This window comes from Amblyomma mixtum, chromosome 2 (genome assembly GCF_055824585.1).
Source record: "Amblyomma mixtum isolate Tamu chromosome 2, ASM5582458v1, whole genome shotgun sequence".
Taxonomy (NCBI): domain Eukaryota; kingdom Metazoa; phylum Arthropoda; class Arachnida; order Ixodida; family Ixodidae; genus Amblyomma; species Amblyomma mixtum.
In genome coordinates this window covers 256,278,909-256,303,093 of record NC_143013.1, presented here as the reverse complement: position 1 = coordinate 256,303,093, position 24,185 = coordinate 256,278,909, and the positions used below count along the sequence as shown (strand labels likewise).

Below are 24,185 nucleotides of genomic sequence, written 5' to 3'. Positions count from 1 at the left end.
GTTTTAAAATAAGCGTCTAATAGGCATATTTTATATTACGAATTATTGATATATCGAACTTTTTCGCGATCCCCTTCGAGTTCGATATATCCGGGATCGACTGTAAGTGTTTGCGGCAAGAAATTGATTCTATGTTATTAAATCTGCAGCCTGCTTAAAACATCTGCTCTCTCCAGAAACTTAAGAGCATGTGACAAGTTAGCAAGTACATCTTCACCTAAGAGCAATGCTGGATGAAATGGTATGCGTTTGTAGTAAAAAATTCAAATTTTTTTCAAAAATTCAAAAAATTCAAAATTCAAATAAGTGTTTAGAGTTTTTTGTATGAGAAAAGAACATGGTTCACTGCATTAGGGTTTGTCTTGTTTTGTCAATATCAAGTTGTGTGTGAGGTGTGTATGTCCTACACGAAGACTGCAGATAATCACTTCCTTGAAACATTCCTGGTGGGTGCGTTACATCCATGACAAAACAAACAGACAAATAAAAGGACAACAACAATAGGTCTAGTAAAAGTCCAGCACCCTCCTACTCGAAAGACTTCACAAAGAATAAGCCTTTGCTAGAATGGACACTAAAATATGAGTAAGGGATAGATTTCCATGGCATGTTACCACTAGGTAACACACGCACTACAAGCACATGTCATAAAGGCATGCATATGTGTGTCTCAGTGCTTACACATACACAGGATACATGGGCTGCAAGTTTGCCATGGCAGTTTACCACTGCAAACTAGGCAAGCTGACACATTATTAAAATAATTTGCTTTACGAAACATCTGAAGACTGCAGGCACCATGCTAGTGATTTCGGCCTTGCTTCTTTGCCGTCTTGTGTGTCTCCTGTTAATTTGAGGCCAGTTCATTGTTACGTCTCGCCTTCGTCATGGGGAAGACAACGACATGGCAGCAGCGAAACGCCGACTAACCCCGAGACGCGCGTTGGGTGAGCGCCTGGATTGCCACGGAAGCCGCGTCCGTCTGCCCGGTTGAGCGACCGTTTCCCGTACACCAAGTGTGAACGCGCGTTCGAAATGCGCGCGAACGCCGCTCATGGACATTTCGGCGTCTGCACTACGTGGATGGCATCGTTCCCCTCTCCCAGCGCGTGACGACGGCGTGATCTCTCGGGAGTGAGTGAGTGCGTGTGTGTCTGTGATTGGTGCCAGTGAGAACTTCCTTCCCCTGCAGGCCCGGCCCCCATTTAGGGACCCTAGGGAAGGGAACTCTTAAAAACCCCGGCAGCGGCACAGCCGAAGAGCTCTTTGTCTTTGAATGATCTCCTGATGAGCTGTCGTGATGCAGCGTTCCTGCAGCTCACTTGTAAATATTCCTGTATAAAGTCCTCTTTCATTGTCTTTTTCCAGCAGCCTCATCTCAGACGTCCCTCATTCTCTCTCCGGCACACGACCATGCTACCTCGTATGTAACATCATGTACAACCCTTATGGTACGCCATGCTCACACTACTGCCGTACCAGTGGCACAGGAGACAGGGGGCAAGGCAGCAGCAGCAGCAGCAATCTCGGCGTCCTTCCTCCGGGGGCTGGCCGGTCGGTTAGCGTCAGCCCTGCGCAAGTGTGCCAGGTGGCGCTGCTGGTCTGCCGTCAGCACGGCCTGCAGGCGTGCCAGGTCCCGCACGTGTGCCTGCTGGGCCTCTAGGAAGCGGTCGTTGGCCATCTGCCAGGTGCGCTTGAGGCAGGCATGGTCCCGCTTCTCACGCTCCAGCAACTGGCACACTGCATGTCCCCCAAAGGGAGAAAGAAAAAGAAAAGGAGGGTCAGTAAACCCTACAGTTGGGCTATGAAAGAGACCAGAGTGAAGGATTACAGATTAACTTAAGACACGTTGGCGTGGACTTGTGGCTTCATAGTTGTGGGGTACGGTAGTGCACCCACTTTCACAAATTCACCGCCTCACCTTTTCCTCACTTTGCTCAAAGACAGAGGTAGCGCCACGTTTGAGAGTCTGGAAACGCAAGCATGTATGTTAACCATGGAGGAAGGAAAGAATGATGTTAACCTCGGAGCCAACCGCAGAGACCAGAGTGAAGGATTACAGATTAACTTAAGACACACGAGAAGTTGTTTGATGGACATGTGCACCTCAAAGCGAAATAGCTGGTGCATTTCACGCCCCACTGAAATGCTGCCACAGAAGACGTGCATCAAACACAGCGAGGTTAACTCTTGCGGTCCTTGGTCGGGCACTGTCTAACTACGAGAGCTGGCCACAGCAGTCCGCTGTCGGGCACCGCCTAATAGCTTCTCCATTGTTGAATTACGCTCGTTTTGTCTTGCTACGCCGGTTGCGCCATCTCGTAGAGAGTAAGTAAACTTTTTTTTCTAGTGTTTGCTTTCTTTTTTTTTACGCTAGACAACAACACGAGTGCTCTTGAGCTTTAGCATATTTCCTTGGCATGTGCGAGTGCTCCGTGGCTCTGACTGCACGCCGCTGGCAGCAAAACATGGCCGCATTCTCACCATGTGCTTTCTACGGGGAAAACTGCCAAGCTTTTGGCGAAAGTGAACATGATTTTAGTGAGGAAGAGAACTATGTGCCTTCATCTACTGAATCAAGTGGTGGCAGTGATGAAGAGGATTGCGCTGGAGACTGCGGCCCTGGTGCCAGCTATGCATTTTTCCCACGTAAGTATGAAGTAGAGGAAAGCTGTTTTTCTCGCTTCTGGAAGTTTCCATTGCAAACAGCTCCATTTTGATGAGAATGCAGCAGCTTAAACAGGGCCTAAAGGAGCAGCACCGGTGGAACCTCGACGAACAGGTGGTTGGTGATGTGAGGGCTTGTGCTAAAAATGCGGGCCTCTCCGATGCTTGCACGATGAGGAAAGGCTGAATGGCAGACCTCACTTTATATATAACCTCCCTGGCCAAAGTAACTAAGATTACACTGCTTGCAGTGACCGAAAAACCACAACGGGCAGGAAGGAAAAAGCATTTTTCTGCAAATCATGCCATAAAAGTCCAAGACAGCACCCAGGGGAATACTTCAAGTGGCTTCACATGCTGCCAAACTACCCTTGAGAGACTTAGACAGGTACAGAAAGCTCAAAAATAGACATTGCGTGACATGTAATTGCAGTTTTCTTTTGTGGCTCAAAAAATGGGCGAACTATCAAACCGGAACGGCCCCGAAGTGGGTAAAAGTTTCGGACCACAAAGGTTAAACGCTCCACTCTGGTTTGGCCCTGCAGGGCCAATGTGGCTGGTGGCCTCGTGGACTACACCTGTCAGAAACAGGTGATTGGCAGGTGATTTCATTTGTCACGTCGCGGCAAATCTATCCCGCAGTAAACGCCATCCTTACTGCTTGTCACGTGGTTCATTTGCACACGTGACCACATCTGCCACTGTCCACGAAACGGCCGCACCTTGTGACGCACACCCTTGAACCTCCATCACTGTTTCCTGCACTTTCTTTCATGTTACTGGAATCCGTCGCGCCACCTCTCACATCTGCTAATGATACTCCTGACTGTATATTGCATCTTTCATGATGCTAATTTGAATCATGAGGCAACCTGGTTTGCCTACGTTTCTAAGCATTCACTTCAAACCGTGCCCCATACATCGTATTTACTCACGTAATTTGCACCCACCATAATTTACGCACCTCCAACTGTTTACCCGGATTTCTAAAAAAAAAACCTTTACTCCCATATTTTGCACTCTGCTGCGCCTGACCCCCAGCATGTATGTAGGTGCATGCAAGGCAGGCTTGGAAAGACCGGTGCGGCTGTGCAAGTGGCGAAGGCACAAATTGTGCACTGTGTACCGGCATCGCTTGTGCCGGCAGATACTTTCCTGGGTGAATAATTGCGCTCACGTCCGAATCCAAGACTACAGAAATGCTGGCTGTGTGATCTGCCGCTAGGCAGCCAGACCGCACGCGAGGGCACCACTTTATCAGCAGTTACCTCCCACCGCTGGCTTCGCGACTATCACTGTGCATTTATCGCTCTGAGCTGAGCACACACCGTCATGCCATCCCGCGAGGAACTACCTAATGTGGGAAGGGGTGGGAGGGGGTAGGAGTCTTATAAATGGAGTCAACTTTTTTTGATGATCACCAAGGGATATGAGAGGGAACGTCTATACAACTTTTTTGTTGGCCACCAAGGGGTGCGAGATGGGGAGGTGTCTACGTGCACTGCACGTCGTGGCCTTTGTAGCGTTTTTTAGGACATGTTCAGAAAATTTTCGCTTAATTTGCGCACCCCCCTTTTGGAAGCCTGAATTTTAAGAGAAAAGTTCACAAATTATGCGAGTAAACACGGTAGCTCATTTTACTGTCACTGTGATATCAAGATGCAACGTTGAACTGGATTTGCTTCACTACCAGACACAGTCCGGGCATACACTTCCTTCAGCACATTTCTCCTCAGTTTTTTTTTTTTTTTTGCAATCTGGTCATCAGTTTGCCACACACAGCACAATGATACCCTCTGGAAGTGCACAGGGGAGGGAGCACGTTTTGTCCTGTAGCTCACAGCAGAGCACACTTCCCGATTGAATGTCGGTCGCATCAAATGGACCTCACACCACCATCAAAAAAATAGAGCCAAATATTTATTGAGCATACACTGTTATGGGCCTCCCACAAATGAGAAATAACATCCACAACAATGTGATTCAGCGTGTCCCAACAACAGGTTCTTGTCACTTTTTAGTATACTTATATAAACACATATCAGGGAACACTAGAGGCTGTTCCCGCTCAATCTTTCAACCCTTTTGGTACTATGGATGAGCAACTCATCCACCAGGCTCGCCAGATTTCACCAAAAACACATGGGACTCATCCCACTCGGACCCAATGGACTAGATCGTGGCCTATACACAAAATCCATGTCACGCTAGCACTTTTATTTTGGTGTTCGGAGAGTTCCCTGAACAAACACACAAGGGGGCCAAGCACCACCACTTCATGGTTTGATCCACTTTGGCACTTCTGTAGCTCTTGTGGTTCCAATCCTGGCATATTTCTCTGGTGGTGATGAAAGGAATCAGTGCTCTGAATGAATTTAGGTCACGGTTCAAGCTCAAATAACAACAATCTCAACCTCGACGATAGCACCAGCAGACAGTCACAGGTAGAGGACGATGAAGGTATCGACTAGGTCTCGCAATGGATTGCGCTGAACACGACAAGCCTTCCACCAGCATCTTCACTTGCTGTTCATTCAAAGCCAAGGCACCGGCATCAGCTTCTGCTTGTTTTTTTCTAACTTAGTATCGATAAATTTGTCAAAAAGGTTGATTGTTTTCAGAGAAAAATTTGGTAATCTCAAAAGAAATTTTCTGTTAAACTGTGCAATAAAATACAACGGCAAAAGCTGGAAGCTTATAGAACTGCAAACAGTGAGGAACTCGTAACAGTTCCTCTCTGTCTCATTACATGGGTAACTCAGAACTGCTCCAATTCCCAAGCCGCCTTCAACTTTGTGATCATTACAGTATACTGGTCAGTCAGGAATGGGGGGGGGGGAAGATGGAATAAGTGTGCATCACAGCTCACCCTCCTGGAACTGTTTCCGCAGCTGATCCATGTCTTCCTGCATGACTGTTTTCTGGGTGTTCAGCACAGCCACGTACATTTCCAGATCACTTCGGGACGCCTTCTCAGCCTGAAGCCCCTTGCACAAGCTGTTCAACTGCAGCACAGAAGAACAACATTATGAGACATGCACTGCTGGGATCTTTTTTTTTTTTTTTTGGGGGGGGGGAGTGCTTTCAGGCTCACAAACATCGGGCTGCCAACTATTGTAACTAGCGGACATACTCGCGTCATGAACCCACTTTTTTTTTTTCCCCCAAAGAAATCGACATCAATTCAGGAGTAAAGTTCATTACATGGGAAAAGAAGAACTGATTATTCTGGAGGAGCCGAAATGTCTTTTCATATGTTTGCTCACCCACCAACCTGCGTGCTCGCTCGCCCATCCGTTCATCCGTCCACCCATCCATCATCAATAAAAGCAAGCGGTCAGACGCATTCAGATTGCTGGTGTTTAGAATCGTTCATTTTAAAAGACGTTCGCCGGATCGCAGCGGAATTTTGTGATAGCCAGCAGCACTGGCCATTCGTGGTGCGATAAAGTGAATATGCTAAACACCAGCCCTGAAGGTTAGGTGCGTGTCTTTTTAAGAGAGGTTAAAAAGCTTGCAGGACCGTTGCAGTGTGTGCAGTGCAAATAGTTAAGCGTTAGCTCTGGTGAGGGGTTAGACATTTTCACTCCCTATCTCGAGCTCGCCAAATTGCTTGGGGGGATGCGCTATTAAAAGCTGGCTGGCTGGCTGGGTTCATTACGCAAGTATATAGAGTACCATTAGATAAGACAATCTAAAATAGCAGTTCAAACAGAGTTATCAAGGGAAATAAATTCTACAGTAGGACACTCATAATATTTGTTGAAAAAAATGGATGCCTGTTACAATCTTTCAACACAACCAGGCAGCCGGGTACTTTCTGCAAGATGGTGCTCACTACTAAGCACTTCAGTACTTCCAAATTTGCACTATTCATCAACAAAGAATGCTACAAACCAAAAAATGAAGGTGGTGGTAGATTTTGACAAATGTAATGAAAAGATCGAATTTCAAAACATACGAAATTTGATCTTTTGCAAAAAGCAATAGTACAGTGGTGAGCAGCCTTGTCTAGAGCGCTCGGGCGGTGCACTTCCTTGCAAACAAATCCAGATTTTGTGGCAGCCTCTAGGGTCCAGGTGCAACGCTTGCACTGAAGTAGCGCCAGATAGCCTCGTAAACAAAGCAGGCACGAAAACTTTGCCCTGTAATGAGGGGCTGCTCTCTAATTTGGGTTTTTGTTACCAAGTGCGCACTGCTCAAGCGCTCTAGACAAGGCTGCTCACCACTGTACTTGCACTGCAAGCCAATTCAAATCAAATTTTGAAAATTTAAAAAAAAAGGAATTAAAAAAGTGTTTTAGAAAACGGAGCTTGCAAACCAATCTTCACTGCTTCGCCTTTGATCCTCAATTCACATCAGCTTTGCCACTGTCCTGAGCCTGAGCATCCAGGCACACTTCTCTTTCAAAAGTATCTTCCGCCAACAAATTTTCAATTGGTGCCTCTTTGGGAACAGTGCGCAGCCAGCAATTTAAAATCAGAAGTGCCTGAGCTTCGAGCAGCAGGGTAAGGAAAGAAATTCTACCATTTGTGCAGCATCTAACCCCACACAATTAAGTACGAAAAGAACCTTAAATTTTTTTTTTTTTTTTGACCTGAGTTAGCCTTTGTCCTTAAAGGGCTCTGAAACACTGCTTGAAGGGATGCCACCTATACTTCAGGTGATTATGCAACACAGATGCTGAGTCAAAAAGAATTACAGGACTCGCTGCATAGGAACAAGAGTTATTCGATAAACAAATTTCAAAATACAAGCAAACAAAGTGCTGCCCTCAACTCTATTTTCGCGGTGCTTCCCATTCCCATTTCCCTTTCCCAACGACGACATTGGGTCGGACCAATCAAAACAGCCTATCTGAGCACGTCGCGGAAGTTTGCACACCGTAGTTGCTGTTCCCTCTAACCCCTTCTTGCCAAGGCTGGCAGTGTCGTTTCCATGGTTACAACCACGTGAATGCCCAGCTGGCCCAGTGAAGCTTCACAGTCACATCGGTGGAGGAGAAGAGAACACTGACCAATGGCCTTCCCCGACTTATCCGAACTCAAGCGCAAGATACTGCGACGGAGTGACAACCTGCACGAGATACTTTTTAGCATAGTGTGTACCGATACAGTCACCGTTTACACTGCTCGATCAGGTCGATTCCGCCAAGCCATTCTCAGATACATAGAGAGTATAACCTTAAGTGCTGTTTCTTGTTTCATAGATGTGTACAGAGAGGTGCAAAGTCCTTCGATGCAAAACATAGCCAGAGCCACTGGTGGTGCTCTTTTTGTTTTGCTGGCTTTGCAGTGCTTTTACGTAAGGCAAAAGTGTTCCTTTTGTTGATGTAATATAAAACGTGAAAACATGATAGAACATATCTTCACTTATTAACACAGTTTGTAGTATATTTACTGTTCGTCCAATCATCAAGCTCCCACCCGATGATCCCATATCCAGTGCTAGAAACTGCCACTGTGTGGCGACACCGTCGGCGCCGTGCATTTGTGTTGTGTTGTGCGTTCTATGGCACATAGGAACCGAGGCCATCATGCGCCAAGCACAAGGTATATATGAAAAGTTTTTCGCTGAATTGTATAGAGATGTGAAAAATTATCGGTGGTGTAGAGGGCCTAAGATGTTAGTACTACCTGGTGATGACACAGAAAAGAAATTTTATAAATGGCTACTAGTAAAAGCTTAAAAGAAGGTTGGGTAACCTCAGCATCTATCCTTGGCTGGGCAACGATGTCGAGGCTTCCAAGGAACCAAATAAAGAGCTCAGCCTTCTCAAGAATGAGAAAGTGGCTGAGGTCTACCAAAATACCAGCAAAGCAGCCGGTCAGAATTTAGTCTCGAGAACTACTGCTTATCTTAAAAAGCTAAAAATGCAAGACATGTCAACGATTGCATTATCTCCTAAAAGGAGTGTTCGATGAAACGGAATATATTCGTTATGAAATTGAATGAAGTACTTTTTTCTTAGTTTTTCCAGTTTCACACAAGAGAATAAGATGTGGTTAACCGTTAATTCATCTCCACATTCTTCGCAAACAGGTTTGTCTTGTTTAGTTAGCAGGAAATTCTGCGTAAGGTGTGTGTGGCCTATTCGGAGACTGCAGAAAATCCCTTCATTGAAAATGTTCCTGGTGCACACACGACTTCCATTCACCTAAAACCAGCTTTAACAAGTGTAGCTTGTTATTTACCTCGTTGTTCCAAGATGACTACCATTTTTCTGTTAATTTATGTTGTATTAAGTTCACGAAATCTTTAAAGGGCATATTTACTTTATTTCCTTAACAAGAGCTTCAGCCCAGCAGAGTTTTATGTCTTGTCCTTGAGCTGTGGCTATTACTATGTTGTGTATGATGTCACCAAGTATGCTTAGGGAGTCTAAATAATACTGTTCAAGAGGTTCTTGTTTACTATTTTTTTTACAGCTACACAAATGGCATAACATTCGGCAGTGAAAATGAATGCACACTGTGCAGGTCTTAGTGTTCCTTTCCAACTTCCTCAAACCACTGCGCATTCTACGTAAACATCTGTTTTTGAACTGTCAGTATAAAATTCCGTAAACCTACTGTATTTTTCTTGGAGTGCAAAGAATTCTTGTATGACATGTTGCTGCGGAGTTCATTTTTTACGGAACTCTGTCAGAGTGAAGTCACAAACTTCAGGAAAACTGTACCATGGAGGTAGTGAATTCTGTCTTTGGGTAATCAGGCAATGTGTCCTGTATATTGAGGTTCTGGCACATCTCTTTGAAATAAAGACCAATGGTCGAGTTGCTTGAGGTTTGTTGGTGAATATTATTCTAGAAGGACATTTCATTACAACTAGATAGAGGTGTTTTACCAGAGATCCCACTTTAAAGACATATGCAGCACAAGCTGCTCTGATTTCTGGTGAGGGCTCATTTGTTTCTCCAGAGAGGCTCACTATGGGAGATGTCCTGTATGTGCCACATCAGACACAGGCATAGGCCTGAGTTGTGTACTGGGTCCAATTTTTTAAGGTACGATGGTCTTGCTACGATATATGTGCAGCAGACAAGTTCTATCAGAGCCCAAATGCTTCCTTGAGAGCACTTTGAGTATGTTTAGAGATTGAGAGGCTTTCTTTTTTCAATGTGTTAATGTGTGGCAGGAATGAGTCTTTATCGAATGTTATGCCTATGTTATGTTATGTTTCATTGCTTCATTCAGGTGTAGGGTGGGGGGGTCATTCCGCAAGCCTCTTCTGAGAGAGAAAAAGACTCCTACTGTTTTTTGTGGAGAGAACTTAAACCCCTTTCAGTCTGCCCAAATCGCCAGTGTGTATAACGAGTTGTATCTGTCTTTCACAGGTTAATAAGCTGGATGATGTGCATGCAATTTGAAGGTCGTGGACATGACGTGAGAACATCACTGCACAGTACTTAAAATGTACCCCTGTGGTACGCCATTCTCTTGAACAAATTTTTTGGAAAGTGTTGAACCAAGGTGTACTTGAAATGAACGGACGAGAAATCTCAAGCAGTTGAGCATCCTAAAAAAAAAAATGTCGAAAAATACTGCCAGGCAGTGTTGCTTGTGTTCATTATGAATACTTCTCGTAGAGTATTCAAGACGGACGAGATGATCAGTTGTTGAACATCCTTTTTTAAATCCACATTGGTGGATGTCAAGAAGTTCACGGGATTAGAGGATAAACATTAACCTAACATTTAATACAGTTTCGAAAGATTTGGAGAGAACTTGTGAGTGCTGTGGGTCTGTAGCTCCCAGCAGAGGCTGGTGGCTTTCCAGGCTTCAGGAACTGCACAATAGCTGCTGTTTTCCAAGCCTCTGGTACTTTTCCTAGTTTACATATTTTGCTGAATTGTAAAAGTGCTTCTACTGAAGCTTCGGAAAAGTGTGCCAACATCTCGTAATGTATTTCATCAGGGCCGGGTGCTGCCTTTTTACCAGCTGATAGTACTTTAGGGCTTTCCTCCAGTGTAATTAAGTTGTTATATGGCTTGTGCAAACCGCCGCTTGTTGGAGGTCTCTTTCTCGGCTGTGTTTCTGTACTTTAAAAATGACTAATATGCGGAACTGGAAATTGTAGAAAAATGTTCCGCTAGAATGTCTGTCTGTTCTTTAACTTGTTTGTGCACCTGGGGCAGTGAGAAAAGGGGATTGTGAAGGAGGAGTATCTGCCATTTATTTTATGGACTTGCTCCCACACTTTCTTAAATGTGATTGAACTGTTTATAGATGATATACAATTTTGCACACAACGTTTTTTCAGCACTTCGATGGATCTGCCTTGCTTTCCCTCTTGCCTTTTTGAAATTTATTACTTTTTCATGTGTTGGGTACCTGCGAAAAATTCCCCAGGCTTTATTTTGTTTCCTTTTCCAGTCTTTGTACTCTTGTGAATGCCACACCTTATGATTTAGTCGCACTACGCCAGGTAGATGTGTAGCAGTTATTATACAGGTTGTGAACATCTGGAGAAAACAGTTTCTCCAGACTAATTTTTACAACACAGGGCCCAGTCAGCCATGTGTAACTTCCAACGGCAAGGATTGGTGGAGACGACGACAGTTTAATAATGATTGGAAAATAATCACTTCCATTCAGGTTATCCTCGGCATCCCATTTAAGATCAGTACAAACAGATGAACTAAACGATAAATCTAAACAGCTCATTTTTCCAGTGCTTGAGGAGCAGGACGTGGGCTTTCCTGAATTAAGTAGGCACACATTGCTGCACTGAATAAAATCTTCTAAAATGCAACCTCTAGTGTTAGTTTCTTCACTTCCCCAGAAAGAGGAGTGGGCATTAAAATCTCCAACAGATACAACTCTGGTAGCTGTTCTATAAGAGTTTCTAAGTAGTAAAGAGTAACTTAGGTGTGGCTCTAGATATATGGAACATATTGAGAGTTTTAAAATAGACAACAGTGACTGCGACAGCTCCATATTTGGTTTTTAACTTGATTTCACCGGTTGCAACGCCTACTCGCTTGCTCTCGGTCACACCGAAAGACTTCATACTTTTTAAAAATGTTTGTGTTTAGAACCTAGGTTAGTTTCCTGTAGGCATAAAGCCACAGGGGAAAGAGTTGTAAAAGATCTGTCACACTGTAGCTTTTTCAAAAACCTAGACAGTTCCAACTAATTAGGAACGCCATGTTGAATAAGTTTCGGGGGTGCAATTAAACCTACGTTTCCGGTTTTGAGGGTCCTGTTACTGGGGTCCTCGCTCAAGAGAGTTATACCACCGCCTGGGCAGTGGCCCAAGGCAGGTGTGGTGCTCCACCCCTGCGCACCACATCCATGAAATTTGTCCTAGCAGTAAATTCAAAAGGATTTGAAAGTTCCAACTTTTTTCTGGCTTCTCTGAATGTTATATTTTCTTTTCAGTGTTAAGATTTCTTTTTCCTCTTTCCATCTTGGACAAGACCTGGAGTAAGCAGGGTGCTCTATTTTACAGTTGGCACAGTGGAACAGCACTGCAGCAGTTCTCAGCTGCACGATCTTTCATAGCACATTCCCCACAGGTTGTGACCGTAGCAACTGTTCAACCCATGGCCGTATCTTTGACAGCTGAAGCATCTGTGGGGGGTTCGGTATGTATGGTCGGTATGTATTGTTTCCAGCAATGAGCATGCACAGAATGTCAGGATGAGGTGCTTTGCAAGAATTTCGTTGTCAGCGAGATCATCCAGCATTTCTTTTTCGGTAATGTGGAGAAGTCTGAGTGAGATTTTACCGCGGACGGTATTTAATGTTCGATGTGCACTGACAGTTACAGGGACTTCACCAATGGACAATGTTCGAGAGCTTTGAATACTGTGTTTCATCGTCAAGTTCTAGTAGTAGGTCTCCAGCGGCTACTTTGCTCACTTTGTACCACAAGCCTAGGGTATCTGAGAGACATTTTGACACTAGGAATGGGGACAATATTTAGGCTGGTTGTTCTTGGACTTCAGAATGAATTACGTGATATTTGGCAGAATTTTTTTTTTTCTTTGCAGGAAATATGCAGAGACTTCAATTCGCCTCCTTTTGTCGGGGGGATTGGTTTTTAAAGAATGAGAAGCCATTAAATAGATATGTTGTTCGGCCACGGTGCCAACCGCCCACCATAGAGCCCAACAAGGGAACGGGACAGGAACATTGAAGAATCCCTGCCCACACCAGTTGTACACTAACTATAACCAAATACAGCATAATGCAGAGTGGTTAGCCACACAAGGTTAACCCTCGCCACCTGAAAGAAGGATAAATCCAAGAAGAGAGAAGGAGACAGGAGAGTTGTGAGAAAGGGATAGGAAAAGGAGACTGCCAATTTCCCTTGATTAGGTTATGCCGGAGGTGCCGTCTACAGGAAGCACCAGGATCCCCTTTTCCCCGGACACGGCCACAGTGTCGCAAATCCCCAACATCTGCATGCTACAGATGCCCCTGTAGGGCCACGAATTTGTTTGTGGGCTTACTAAAATATTAAAAACCGGAATGTACATGGTACGACCAATACTAATAGCATGGCTATAACTCATTCTACGCAACCACCAGGCAAAACAAAGTACCGAAAATGCGTTGCGAGGCCCTTTTAATTAAACCCTCCTTCAAGGAAACTGGCAAAGATGACACCACTCCAGATGATGACTCCAAAAAAGTGCAAGAAATGCAGCTTTAGTGAAGGTAAGGTGCAAAGGCAGAACAAAAAAAATGACCAAGGACTGCTCTTCAACAAACTTCAACATCCTCTGAAGGAAAGAAGCTATTTCAGTTATTGTCAGCTATTTCCTAGGGGGATGTGGAAGAAATTAATGTGACTAGCTTATCAGTCATGCGACCAAGACAACAAGTCACGTGACCTTGCCAAGTGACAATGCCATTTCACAGTGGGGGGGTGAGACCTCTGGTAGGCCTGTTTATGAAAAAGCTCCGAAACCTTGTCATCGAGATGCGAGAGGACTTCGGCCGGAGAGCTGCCCCGCACTGCGTCGCTCAAGGTTCCAGAGCCGAGGCCGTGGACGAGTCCAGTGAAGGCCGCCTCGTACACGTGCAGTTGCTCGTCTGTCGACCGCAGCTTGTCCTTGAGGGCCTTGATCTCCTCTTCCAGGGGCACCACCAGAGAACGCAGCATCTCTGCGTCCTCTTGCGCCTGGTCGAGAAGAGGGGCCCTCTTAGAGAAGACGGCAGCGCACCTCAAGCAACATGCGGTGCCAACAGCGGAGCAAGTCCTAATGGGACCCCAAGGACAAACTGGATTTGGCCTGGATCGATACGCTGTCACTTTTATTATGATAAAGAGACTGCCTGCAATAAGAATGTGTCTCCCCAACAAGCTAATAAGGGAGTAATTACTCATTGGCATCCACCCGAGCGCAGCCATACGGCTACAAAGGAAAGCTATACAGCTTTCTTAGAAACTTCGTAGTTAAAGAAGAATTCGTCCTGGTCCGGAATTCTAACCCGGGACCACCGCTTCACCGGAGCAGTCGCTCTACCAATTGAGCTAATCGGGACGGCAAGCTTATGGTAGGGCGAGAGCCCCAACAAGCTATTACAAAAGGAGCGTAAAATGAAAGAAAATGAAAGACTCTTATCGCCGTCCTCGGCCATTTCCACATGTTCACGGCGGTGATGTCGGACGTGACCTTTTGTGGCACAAAACAGAGAACATAGAAAAAAAGAATTAAGTTCCCGATTATAAGGCCACTTCTGTATCACTTTTCCTAGTGCACTTTAATTGTATAACAAAGCCAAGAACAGAAACTAATAAATGGAAAATGCAAACACTGCACAAACATAAGACACTTGAAGTCATCCCCAAAATCACGAGCCTGAATTGAGCAAAGTAGTGAGAAAAGCTCCAAATTTCTCAGCAAGGAAAGCATATTCTGCTGCCAAACAAGCGTACAGAGTCAGGAAAGGACCCTGCTATTCGGTTTTGCAAAGAACGAAAAACCGGTGGAGTTTCCATCAGGTCCCCTTAATGAACAAATCGTAGGAGGTTCAGATATCCATCTTAACTTTCGCAGGAATGCGAAACGGGAGTTGCAACGCAACACCTTAAAAGGAAACCTCGCATGCCTGATGAAGATACAGCACAACAGCAAAGTCCTCAAGATTATGTGTCCCACTGACTGCAGTCAAACAGAGCTGATGACAGGTTTGGAAGGAAAAAGAGGCACTATTTTCCTTGGAAAGGAAAAAAACAATGAATACTATTAAAAAAAATAAAGATACCCATCACCAAGTGCTTTTAATCCTGCAACAAATGCAGCTCACAATCATACTGCTGCACTGGACTTCAAAATGCTTGTAAAGTAATGCCAGAACCAGTTTGTCCCTCGATAGTTACTTTACAACACATAACCTATCGTGCGGGAAAAAGAAAAAATGGTGCACGAAAGGTATAATACAAAGGAAAAAAAAAAGCACTGGGACAATGAGAATTCTTACTCTATGGCTTCATGACAAAAAGTTAGCCTATTCAAAAAAAAGATCACTAAAAACTTTAACAAAAAATTCAGCCAAATTTTGGATCACAGGCAACATCAGAAAATGCCTAGAACAGGTCAAAGAGGCCCTCCGTGCTCACCAACCACCTGAGTAGCCAACCGACGTAGCATTCTCATTCAAAATGCAGAATTGAAAGCTACACCAAAGCGTAATGACAACTGAGCTCAACACACAAGAGTAAAAGCTAAGAGCATAAATCAAAGCACTGTGCATCACTCTCAGCAGTGCCCATCCAGACAAATATCCTCCAGCAAGAATTTTTTTTAATGCATTTGTTCGGAGCAGAGTTATCTAGACAAAATTTGAATTACAGTACTTTCACGCCTTTCCCTCTCCTCTCAACACTCTTTTTGCACACAGAATGGTCAGTGCCCTTCCAACAGCCCCACCCCCCTCTTAACCGCCATACGCAGGAGCATGACACGGAGGAAGGAGCAAGTATAAAAAAAAGTCTCCAAAAAGGGCTTGCCAACATTTGTACGCTTTAACGAAGTAAAACCAATAAACACTGCCAAAAGGCAAAGAGCGCAGCAGTCATGACATGATGTAGCCACTTCATGGAAGAAAAAGATGCAGAAAGCATCAAACACACTTACATCCAGCCACAGCTGCAAACATGAAGTGAAAACATGTAAATAGGGCACCATGGCCTATGATTGTGTGTACAGCAATCGTTACACTTCAATCAGCTGACTTGACAGCAGTGAGTAAAATAACAGCTAAGTGCATAAAATTCTTACAGCAATTTCAGCCACAACCAATGCAGCACTACACCATTCAGCTTGTGACAATTCAGTACACCAAGGACATGATGGTTGTGGAGACAGGCTACCTCTTCTGAAGATTAGCTATACTCAATGTAAGTGCCTGCTCCAGCAAACCTAAACCTGCACATGCATGCTTTAACACTTATTCGAAAACATGTGGCCAGGACAAGGTACAAGCACCAGCCAACAGCACAGTACAAACAACCACAGTAGAAGCCAATAATACTGTAATGGGAAGCTCCAAATTTGAACTGATAGCAGCCCAGGAAGTAACAGCAAAGAAACACAGGATGCAGCAATCTCTGGCACACAATGCCTGAAAACCAGTTCAACGACAACTACAATTTGCCTCCCGCTCTGTCGATTCAGCCAAAAGATCCCTCCCCAACATCTCCCCCCCCCCCCCCCCCCAAAAAAAAAGAGACAAAAGTAGAGAAAAGCTGCTCACCTTGCGCATGCTCTCCTCGAGGTTCTCGACGGAGTTGTCGCTGGAAGAGGAAAAGGGGTTAGGACTGAGATTGCCCACTTTCTGCTTTAGGGACTTGGTCACCACCGCCAGCACGCCTTCCCTTCATTTGGGGGAAAGAAGGGGAGAGGGAAATACCAGGTCGGGAGAGAAGGAAGACGGAAAGGAAGTGCAGCCAGAGAAAGACATACACCCACAAGGGAAAGGGGGATAGAATCCCAAGAGAGGGGAAGAGAGACAGCGGATGCATGGGTGAAGGGAAGAGTGGGAGTGAGAACAAAAGGAAAGAGTAAAAAAATACTGTCAGAAGCAGCCCTCACCAACCTCTTCTGCATTCCAAAGACGCACACACAAACCCAAACACACACCCACACATGTTGACAAGGACGAGATATTTGCCAGCCTCTCCACATGCAGAAAGTGGGATGTCAACAGGTTTTGTTTGTTTCCAAGCCACAGACATTCGAGGGGGCATTACAGGTGGGGAGGAACTCTCAAAGAAGCACTGAACGCATTACCACCATGTGTAATTAAGTGGGCAACCAGAAATTTCAGTTATTTCATTTTGGTGTTATAATGCATGAGAGCGAGTCTTACTGCCAGTTTTTATTGATGAAAAAAATAAAAAGGTGACAGAACTAATGATTTGAAAAATATAACTGGTCTTTACAGGCTAGGCTCGCAGACTTCAATCGAAATGTATATAGTAAAATATTAACACAATTCTGGATGCCCAAATCAACATACAGGATATCAGGAATGCCAGCACAGAGGACTGAAGGCTTTGGCCATTTCGAGAAACGAATGTGAAAGCGCGTCAATGTTACTAACCCAAAACACTCCAAAAGTAGTCAAGAATGAGTTGTTGAATTTCAAGGTTTTTCAAGCCAGCTCTTGTTGGACACCGATACTGCACATATATATCAACAGTTGTGAAGACATATGTAGCTGAAACACAAGATAAGGGTCACAAAGCTGGCATACCATCTTGATGAATGGAAAAAAAATACATACAATTCTCTCCATTGCTCACAGATGCTGATAGTTCCTTTAGAGGCTTAGCTGCATTAACTAAGGATAGACAGCACCACTCTTCTTTTAGTCAGCAATCCTACCTGTTCAGACCAATCAAATACGACACAGACCAGGCAGTTAGTATGCTCTGGTGCTTACAAAGTTTGACAGCTCCTTGTGTCGATGCCTGCTTGAAAGCTTCAAGAGCAAGGCACGAGGAAGGCAACAGCCAGGTCTGGCATAATTGTGAGTGTTACTGTTGCAGAAGCAGCCAAGCAATGTATTTCTAAAAAATGACTGCTTCTACGATTTTGCTTTTAAAAAACCACGACATTCAACTAAACCAAGCCATACTACTATTTCTGCAAAAAAAAAATTAAAAAAGAGGCACTAAAGTGCTTCTCTACTTCCAGGTGCATAAAATGAGCTGCAACAGTAGTACAGCTCCAACCTCACTGGTGCCAGGACAATACCATTCATAATGGAACTTATAGAAAGCCAACTGTGTGATCACTTAGAAGCAATGAGGGTTGCAATGATCTATTCATCAAACTCTTGTCACTGCAATCAGCAGTTTTGTGACACAGGAATTTAGGATTTACAGAATGTTTGCCCCCATCCCAAATTTCTTTTGCCGTGTCTCGTTCTACAGCTAAAGCCGATCGGTGGGTGCTGGCCATAATATACCTCCGAAAATCATTGTCCTAATACAAGCAGCATTCACTCAAGTCACAGCACCACCTATTTTATTGTCCCGGTGCCACTGAGTGGACTGGAACCTTTAAAAACAGCCACGGCGCTGGACCTCATCGGTGCAAACAAAACACGCCTTGACGCGCAGTTTCTGCAAACTCTGCATACTGCGCTACCATTCACAGTGGTAGCAATTCTCGGAAAAAGAATCTGAAGATGAAAAGCAGCGAGCAGTGGAGAACAAAGAAGTGCAATTCCCCAACGGCTGCCACAGCAATGGCCCCAACTTTGCCAATGCACTCAAGCAAGGCTGGTGGCATGGCTCCAAGGGGGCATGGCTCCAAGGGGGCATGGCTCCAAGTTCAGTCACAGAAAAAGCCGCAAGATGCACAGCTGTGCAAAATGACCCTTCTATGCAAGAACACAAATTCAGGAAAGGGAGCTGAGAAATTAGAGTCGTTTGCAGAGAGCTCACCTGTCCTGGGCCTGCTGTGCCTTGAGCTCGTGCAGCTCCTGCTCGAGCCTCTCGGCGTGCTTCTTGTACCGCACCAGCTCCTTCTCGCAGCTTCTGGAGCTGCGCAAGGCCTCCTCGGCGTTCTCCTTGAGGATGTGTTGCAGGGAGGCCATCTCCTCGCGGTGCCTGCGCCGCTCAGACTCGAGCTGGTTCTCCTGCTCACACTGGGCCACCAGCAGCAGTGAGCGTGCCTCGTCGAGCTCCCCTTGCAGAGCTCGGAGCTCCTCCATCAGGGCCTCTCGCTGCTGCTGCTCTGCAAAGAGTTGCTCTGCACGGAACAGAGCACGGCAGCACAAAAAGCCACTCGTCATACATGCACCTTTAAATTTCAAACAGGAGAACCTAAATGATCTTCGAATATTTTGGGATGGTGCCAAACGTGGCTTTTAAAAGTTTGTTTCAAAACACGACATCGAGAGAGTAAGCACTGCCATACCCGTGTCTAGTAAGCAATGTGGTCGATCATGCTACCTGGTGCTCCCTTGAAGTTACGAGTGCGCAAATCAGAAATGGGCAAGCAAGCAGAAGGTATACCAATCATAAAATTCTAAACAAAAAAATGGACGGACAATTACGATAGCAATGCAAAATTTGAACGCAGCTCTCCACATATTTTCACACCACCTGCCACACCTGCCATGTGGCGTGAAAAGATCAGACAAAATCACATTTCACTCTAACAGTGCTGAGGTTGGGTGCTACGAATCGGAATAGCACCCTGCACACACATAACAGAAGGTTGCATGCAATCGGTCTATCAGGGCAGCCCAGAAGCGCATTGTTATGTATCCTTGTTGCGTATATACAGGCCGCAGACAGGGCAGGTGCAACTGAGGTTTGCGGGGTTGGGACCACAGCAAGGGGAGCTCTACCACGACACAGCTCCATCCCCCGGCGAACACCCGCGCGCGTTGGCAGCTGGCGGAGGGGCCCACATTTCAGTGTGCAAAGGTGACGAGAGGAGAAAGAAAGGCGGGAAAACGTGGAAATCCAATCTTTAACTACACATAATTCAACTTCCACAAAACGCATTAAGAAAATTCTTGCTGGAGGATATTTGTGGACCGGCGTCCTAGGCATACCACAAAATTACTGAGAGTTCTTTCCAGATCCCCTTTAATGGTATATGAAACACAGAGGGAGCTCTACAAGGATCTGTTTGCACAGCAGTTCATTACATTCATACGCAAGGTTCATAGATGAGACGAAACAGAAAACACAAGTGGAGGCTGTCCTTAGGTTCTCTCACGTGCAGATTTTTGTACAGAGTGTCTCTCTTTAGGACGCACCTTCTTTCTGCAGGTAGAGTTCTCTAAACTGTGCCCTTTTTTGACCAAATTCTGCCTCCATAGACGCCTTCTCCTTGCGCAGCTGTACCAGCAATGGCCCCTCTTCTGCATCTGGGGAAAGAAAAAAAAAGTGCCATTTTCATGTACAAAACATTGCTCATGCTCCGCGGCTGGAATCAAAAATATTTAACTACGTTCGAACACTGCAGACACATATTTTCATTGCGTCATGCGTCATCGGTGGGTGGCGTGTATTCCTTCTGTGTAAAACAAGTACTCAATGGTGCTATGCTAAGCAATGAGACAACCAAGATTTTTTCAAAGAACCTGCGAAAAACACACATGCGAGGTTGGTAATGTCATCCGTCGTTTCCATTAAGTTGAGTTCGTAGGCGGCTCACTGGTGGGTCGCACTGCACAGTGCAAAGAGATTAGGGCCTCAAAAACTGTTGCTGCAGGGACCATGTTAAAGGGTCAGTCTACTCACGGAGATGAGTGTATAAATAATGGCATATTATAGTAATTGGCACTATATAATGTCAATAACGAGGGAACTGCTCCCAGTTTAAGTAGGAATTTATATTTTAATTTGGCATTAAAAGTCGCGTAAAAATGCATGGTGGCGACCCCAAATGTTCTTTTTGTTGCAGCAGGTAGCAGACTTTTTTTGTAGAAACATACTACACACAGTATGCACTAATGTCCCAGAAACGTACGTCTTAGTTCTAGTAAACTGTAGAAGGCGTACCGCTCGCTTTTTCTGAGTTTTTTGAAAAAAGAAGGGCCTCACCAACGCCGCCGCTACACATACATTGGCACTTCAGTCTCTATGGCTGCTATAAGGGCGCGTTCACACTTGTCCAAAAACCCGGTGAGCGAAGCGGATTCGCTTGCCGCAGAAACTATCTGTTGACGCCCGAGCAAGGCAGGTCTGTCGCACCGCTGCCGTTTCTCGCTTTTGCACACCACGTCGCCGCTCGAGGCGTACACAGATACAGTGAGAAAAGAGCATAAATTTGTGCTGTCTCCGTACCATAAGCGTATGTATGCTTACGTACGCTAAACGCAGGCGCATTTCCACTTTTAGTTCAGAGTATGCTAACAGAGGCAAAAATAAACTCAGCATATAGTGGCACCATCTGGTTGTCAGGACTAGAACCATTACTGTAAACAGACTCTCCTCTGAAGCCTAGAAAATAAAGCAAATTTATCACTTATACGTTTTCTTATAGGCGAGGTGAGACGAAGCGAACCGGTGCCCCATTTATGGCCAGTGAACGCACTGAAAAAGGCAGCAACAATAAGAATTCAGTCCAAAGCGAGGGGTCTGGCTTCGAAGGGCGCCGCCATGTTTGTCGCCGCGGAGCGGAAATCGTCGAGATCGTCACTACCGTATTTTCCAGTGTATAAGACGCACCCTTGTATAAGACGGTGCGCACCTGCCATCTATGCAGGCTGTCATTGAAAAAGTTGGTATATAAGACGCACCCGTATATAAGACGCACCCAAATTTGCCCAGTTAGGCTAGTGAGAATTAATTAAACACGCTTGAGCGACCATCAAGAAATTCACCGCACCTCTGAGAGATTCTTAAGGAACGCTAAGTGTTCGAAAAAGGCAACACTCACGCCATACCCGCCCACGTCTTACAAAAAAAAAAAAAAAGAAACGAAAGAACTCTTCCATATGTCAATAAGAACATATTTCTACTTAAAACCTTCGAAGTGTTCATCTTCGGATGGGCTATCAAAAAGATCGCCCATTTCTGGAGGCAACGCAGCTGAAACATTCTCTTCGCACTACGTACACGGAGCAAACAAAGTTGCAAAGGGTGGCTAAAAAAGAACGCCGGCTTGTCTTGGCTTGTCTTGACAATGGCGAGGAGCGCGATTGTCGTAATCTTTTGGAATTTTACATAATTTTTGCTTGGGGCCTCCGAAATGGTCGCGTGTCTGTGATCCCAGAAGTCGTCATCCCCGCAGTTTCATGATAAAGTTCACCTAAAAACGGTTGCGCACGGCGGTCCCCGTATTGAAGTATTAACCGTGTTACAACCGCGTCATTGGTAGTGATATTTTTTCGATAAAAAAAACTTGAGCATGAACCTGAACAATTTCTGAACTCGGAAAAAAAAACGAAAAATTCTCATATAAGACGCACCCTTGTATAGGACACACCAGCAAGATTTTCGAAAAAAAGCCGCGTCTTATACACCGGAAAATACGGTACTCTCATCACTTTGGCTGTCGCGACCACGTTTATCCCGAGTTGACTCATATGGGTCAAAGTTCTGTTTGTTCATCCCGGACAATGTTCTCTTTTCAACTTCGCACAAAGATTCTGCAAGCTTGACATACTGCCTGTCAAACAAGATACCATGTGTGACACGCCGCCGCTTCGTCTTGGATTAGACTGATTGCCACACCCTCTCATGGTCATGGTGCTCGCGTTACTGCATTTTATTAATGACAAAATACGGCTTCACATAATTGCAACACATAACCAATGTCCTTTCAGTGCCGATTTCTTTTCATCATCTCAGCACTTGAAAACTGCACTTTATAAATTGCTATGGATGGATGGATGATAATGGCTTTACCCTTTGTACCAGGCGGTAGCTTTCGCCACCTAGCCTATACTTCCCCCATTGTTAATTTATTTTTCTTTTCCCTTTCTTTCCCTTTCGCTCTTACAATGTCTAATCTGTCTATCCCTTTCCCCTCAAAATTCACCCCTCCCTTGATTTCCGCCACCAATCCTCCAACCTCCCCTTCGTCAATGTCACGCTTGTCCCATCCACTCGCCCGTCCTCCCCAGCAAATAATCCCAGCGCTATCTCTATGGCCGTTGCTGCCCCCTCTGGGAGGGCTGGGCGGAGTTCTGCGCACCTCAGAACCAAGTGCTCTATGGTCTCCGTTTCCGTTTTACAAGCAGACATTTGTATTTTCATGGTTGCCAGATGAGTCTACTATCTCAACAGGTGTGTGTTCCCACATAAAAAAACATCTTAAAATGTTCTACCGCACTTCTTGGCACCACACCTGGCTGAACGGTAATTTGGGTAAAAAGCTATCAATTGCCGCAAAGAAAATATGGCCGATAAAATTCAGTAGACTGACCCTTGAAGAAACTGACTCTGCAGAGAATCAGTAAGAACTAAGTGGTTCTGGACCAAGAAGTCCGTTAGGTCAGCAACTACTGAAATTCACCTTCCTTAGTAAAGGAGGAAAAAAAATATACGAGAGACAGTGAGAGAGACACTTTGAAAGGCCAAATTGTAACAAGGAAAGCACATTGATGTAAATGTGCTCTCACATGTATGCAAAGAAAATGCTGCTGAAAGAAGCAAAACGCAATACAAGTGCAGGAAAAGCGTTTAGAGGAGCGCAGTCACGTCATTTTAGATGCATGTTCTCTTTTTTTTTTTTTTTTCAAATGATTCGTTAGACATTAGAATAGATGAGTCACCGTGTGGTATTCAACTAACACTAAATAATTTATAACTGAACTTCTCTGTGCTGTTTCTGTTTCACGAACGGAACGATGGCTATGAATGACGCTTTGGAAATGATTACGCCATGAGAGGCATGAAAAAAAAAAATCTAATTAATCACCGATGCATCACTTGTCATTCTAGGCATTGAAGCAAGCTGGCCTAAATGTGGAGAAAGCTTTTTCGTGCCTCACTTGACTTAAACACTTTTTATATGCCACAGCTATCGCTCTGCTGATGAAACCGAAACTGACGCAGCACTGAGAAGTAATGTAATTGTAAATTATTTAGTAGACGCAGGCAAATACCACGTGGTGAACTATATTCTAATGTACAAAAACAATTTGAAAGAAGAAAACATGGCACTAAAATTAGGTATGCAAGGTCCTTTAATGTCCCAAAGCTGTGAGAGTTCTATGGGCTCCAACACTAAATCTGACCACCTGCGGCTTTTGTAATCAGCACCGAGATCAGACAGCACACGGATATTTGTGTCTAGCCTCCATCAAAATGCAGCCATTGCAGCCAGGATTCAATCTGGCAACGATGAGCTCTGATAAAGGGTTCCTTATGCACTATCGCGCTCAATATGAGTGGCGACAGCTTGCTGTGGCAGGCAGTCTGTTCTTGAAGCAGTGCCAGCCCGGTGCTGCTGGAAATTTCTGCACTGAGCCGTTTATGCAAAAACAAAGTGCACTGAATGTTTGTGCAACTTGATTGCTCTGTATTAGGCCGTAATATTTCGCTATAAGAAGGAATCCTCAGTTGGTTCGCTCTAGATGCGT

The 24,185-nt window shown here is 44.9% G+C and overlaps 1 protein-coding gene across 4 annotated transcripts in view; it reads right to left on the bottom strand.

The window, feature by feature from the left end:
* The window catches only part of LOC149363620 (rab GTPase-binding effector protein 1-like), a 59,250-nt gene that overhangs the window by 31,223 nt on the left and 3,842 nt on the right, over positions 1 to 24,185 (bottom strand). The window contains exons 2-7 of one of the 4 annotated variants that reach the window (XM_089573602.1): positions 19,908 to 20,018; positions 18,580 to 18,886; positions 16,380 to 16,419; positions 13,588 to 13,800; positions 5,537 to 5,672; positions 1,480 to 1,740 (exon numbers count right to left, since the gene is read on the bottom strand). In XM_089573602.1, coding sequence (XP_089429728.1) covers positions 1,480 to 1,740; positions 5,537 to 5,672; positions 13,588 to 13,800; positions 16,380 to 16,419; positions 18,580 to 18,886; positions 19,908 to 20,018 — 1,068 coding nt within the window. Of the gene's footprint in view, positions 1 to 1,479; positions 1,741 to 5,536; positions 5,673 to 13,587; positions 13,801 to 16,379; positions 16,501 to 18,579; positions 18,887 to 19,907; positions 20,019 to 24,185 lie in introns of all 4 variants that reach the window. The other 3 variants (XM_089573601.1, XM_089573603.1, XM_089573604.1) reach the window with 3 other exon arrangements.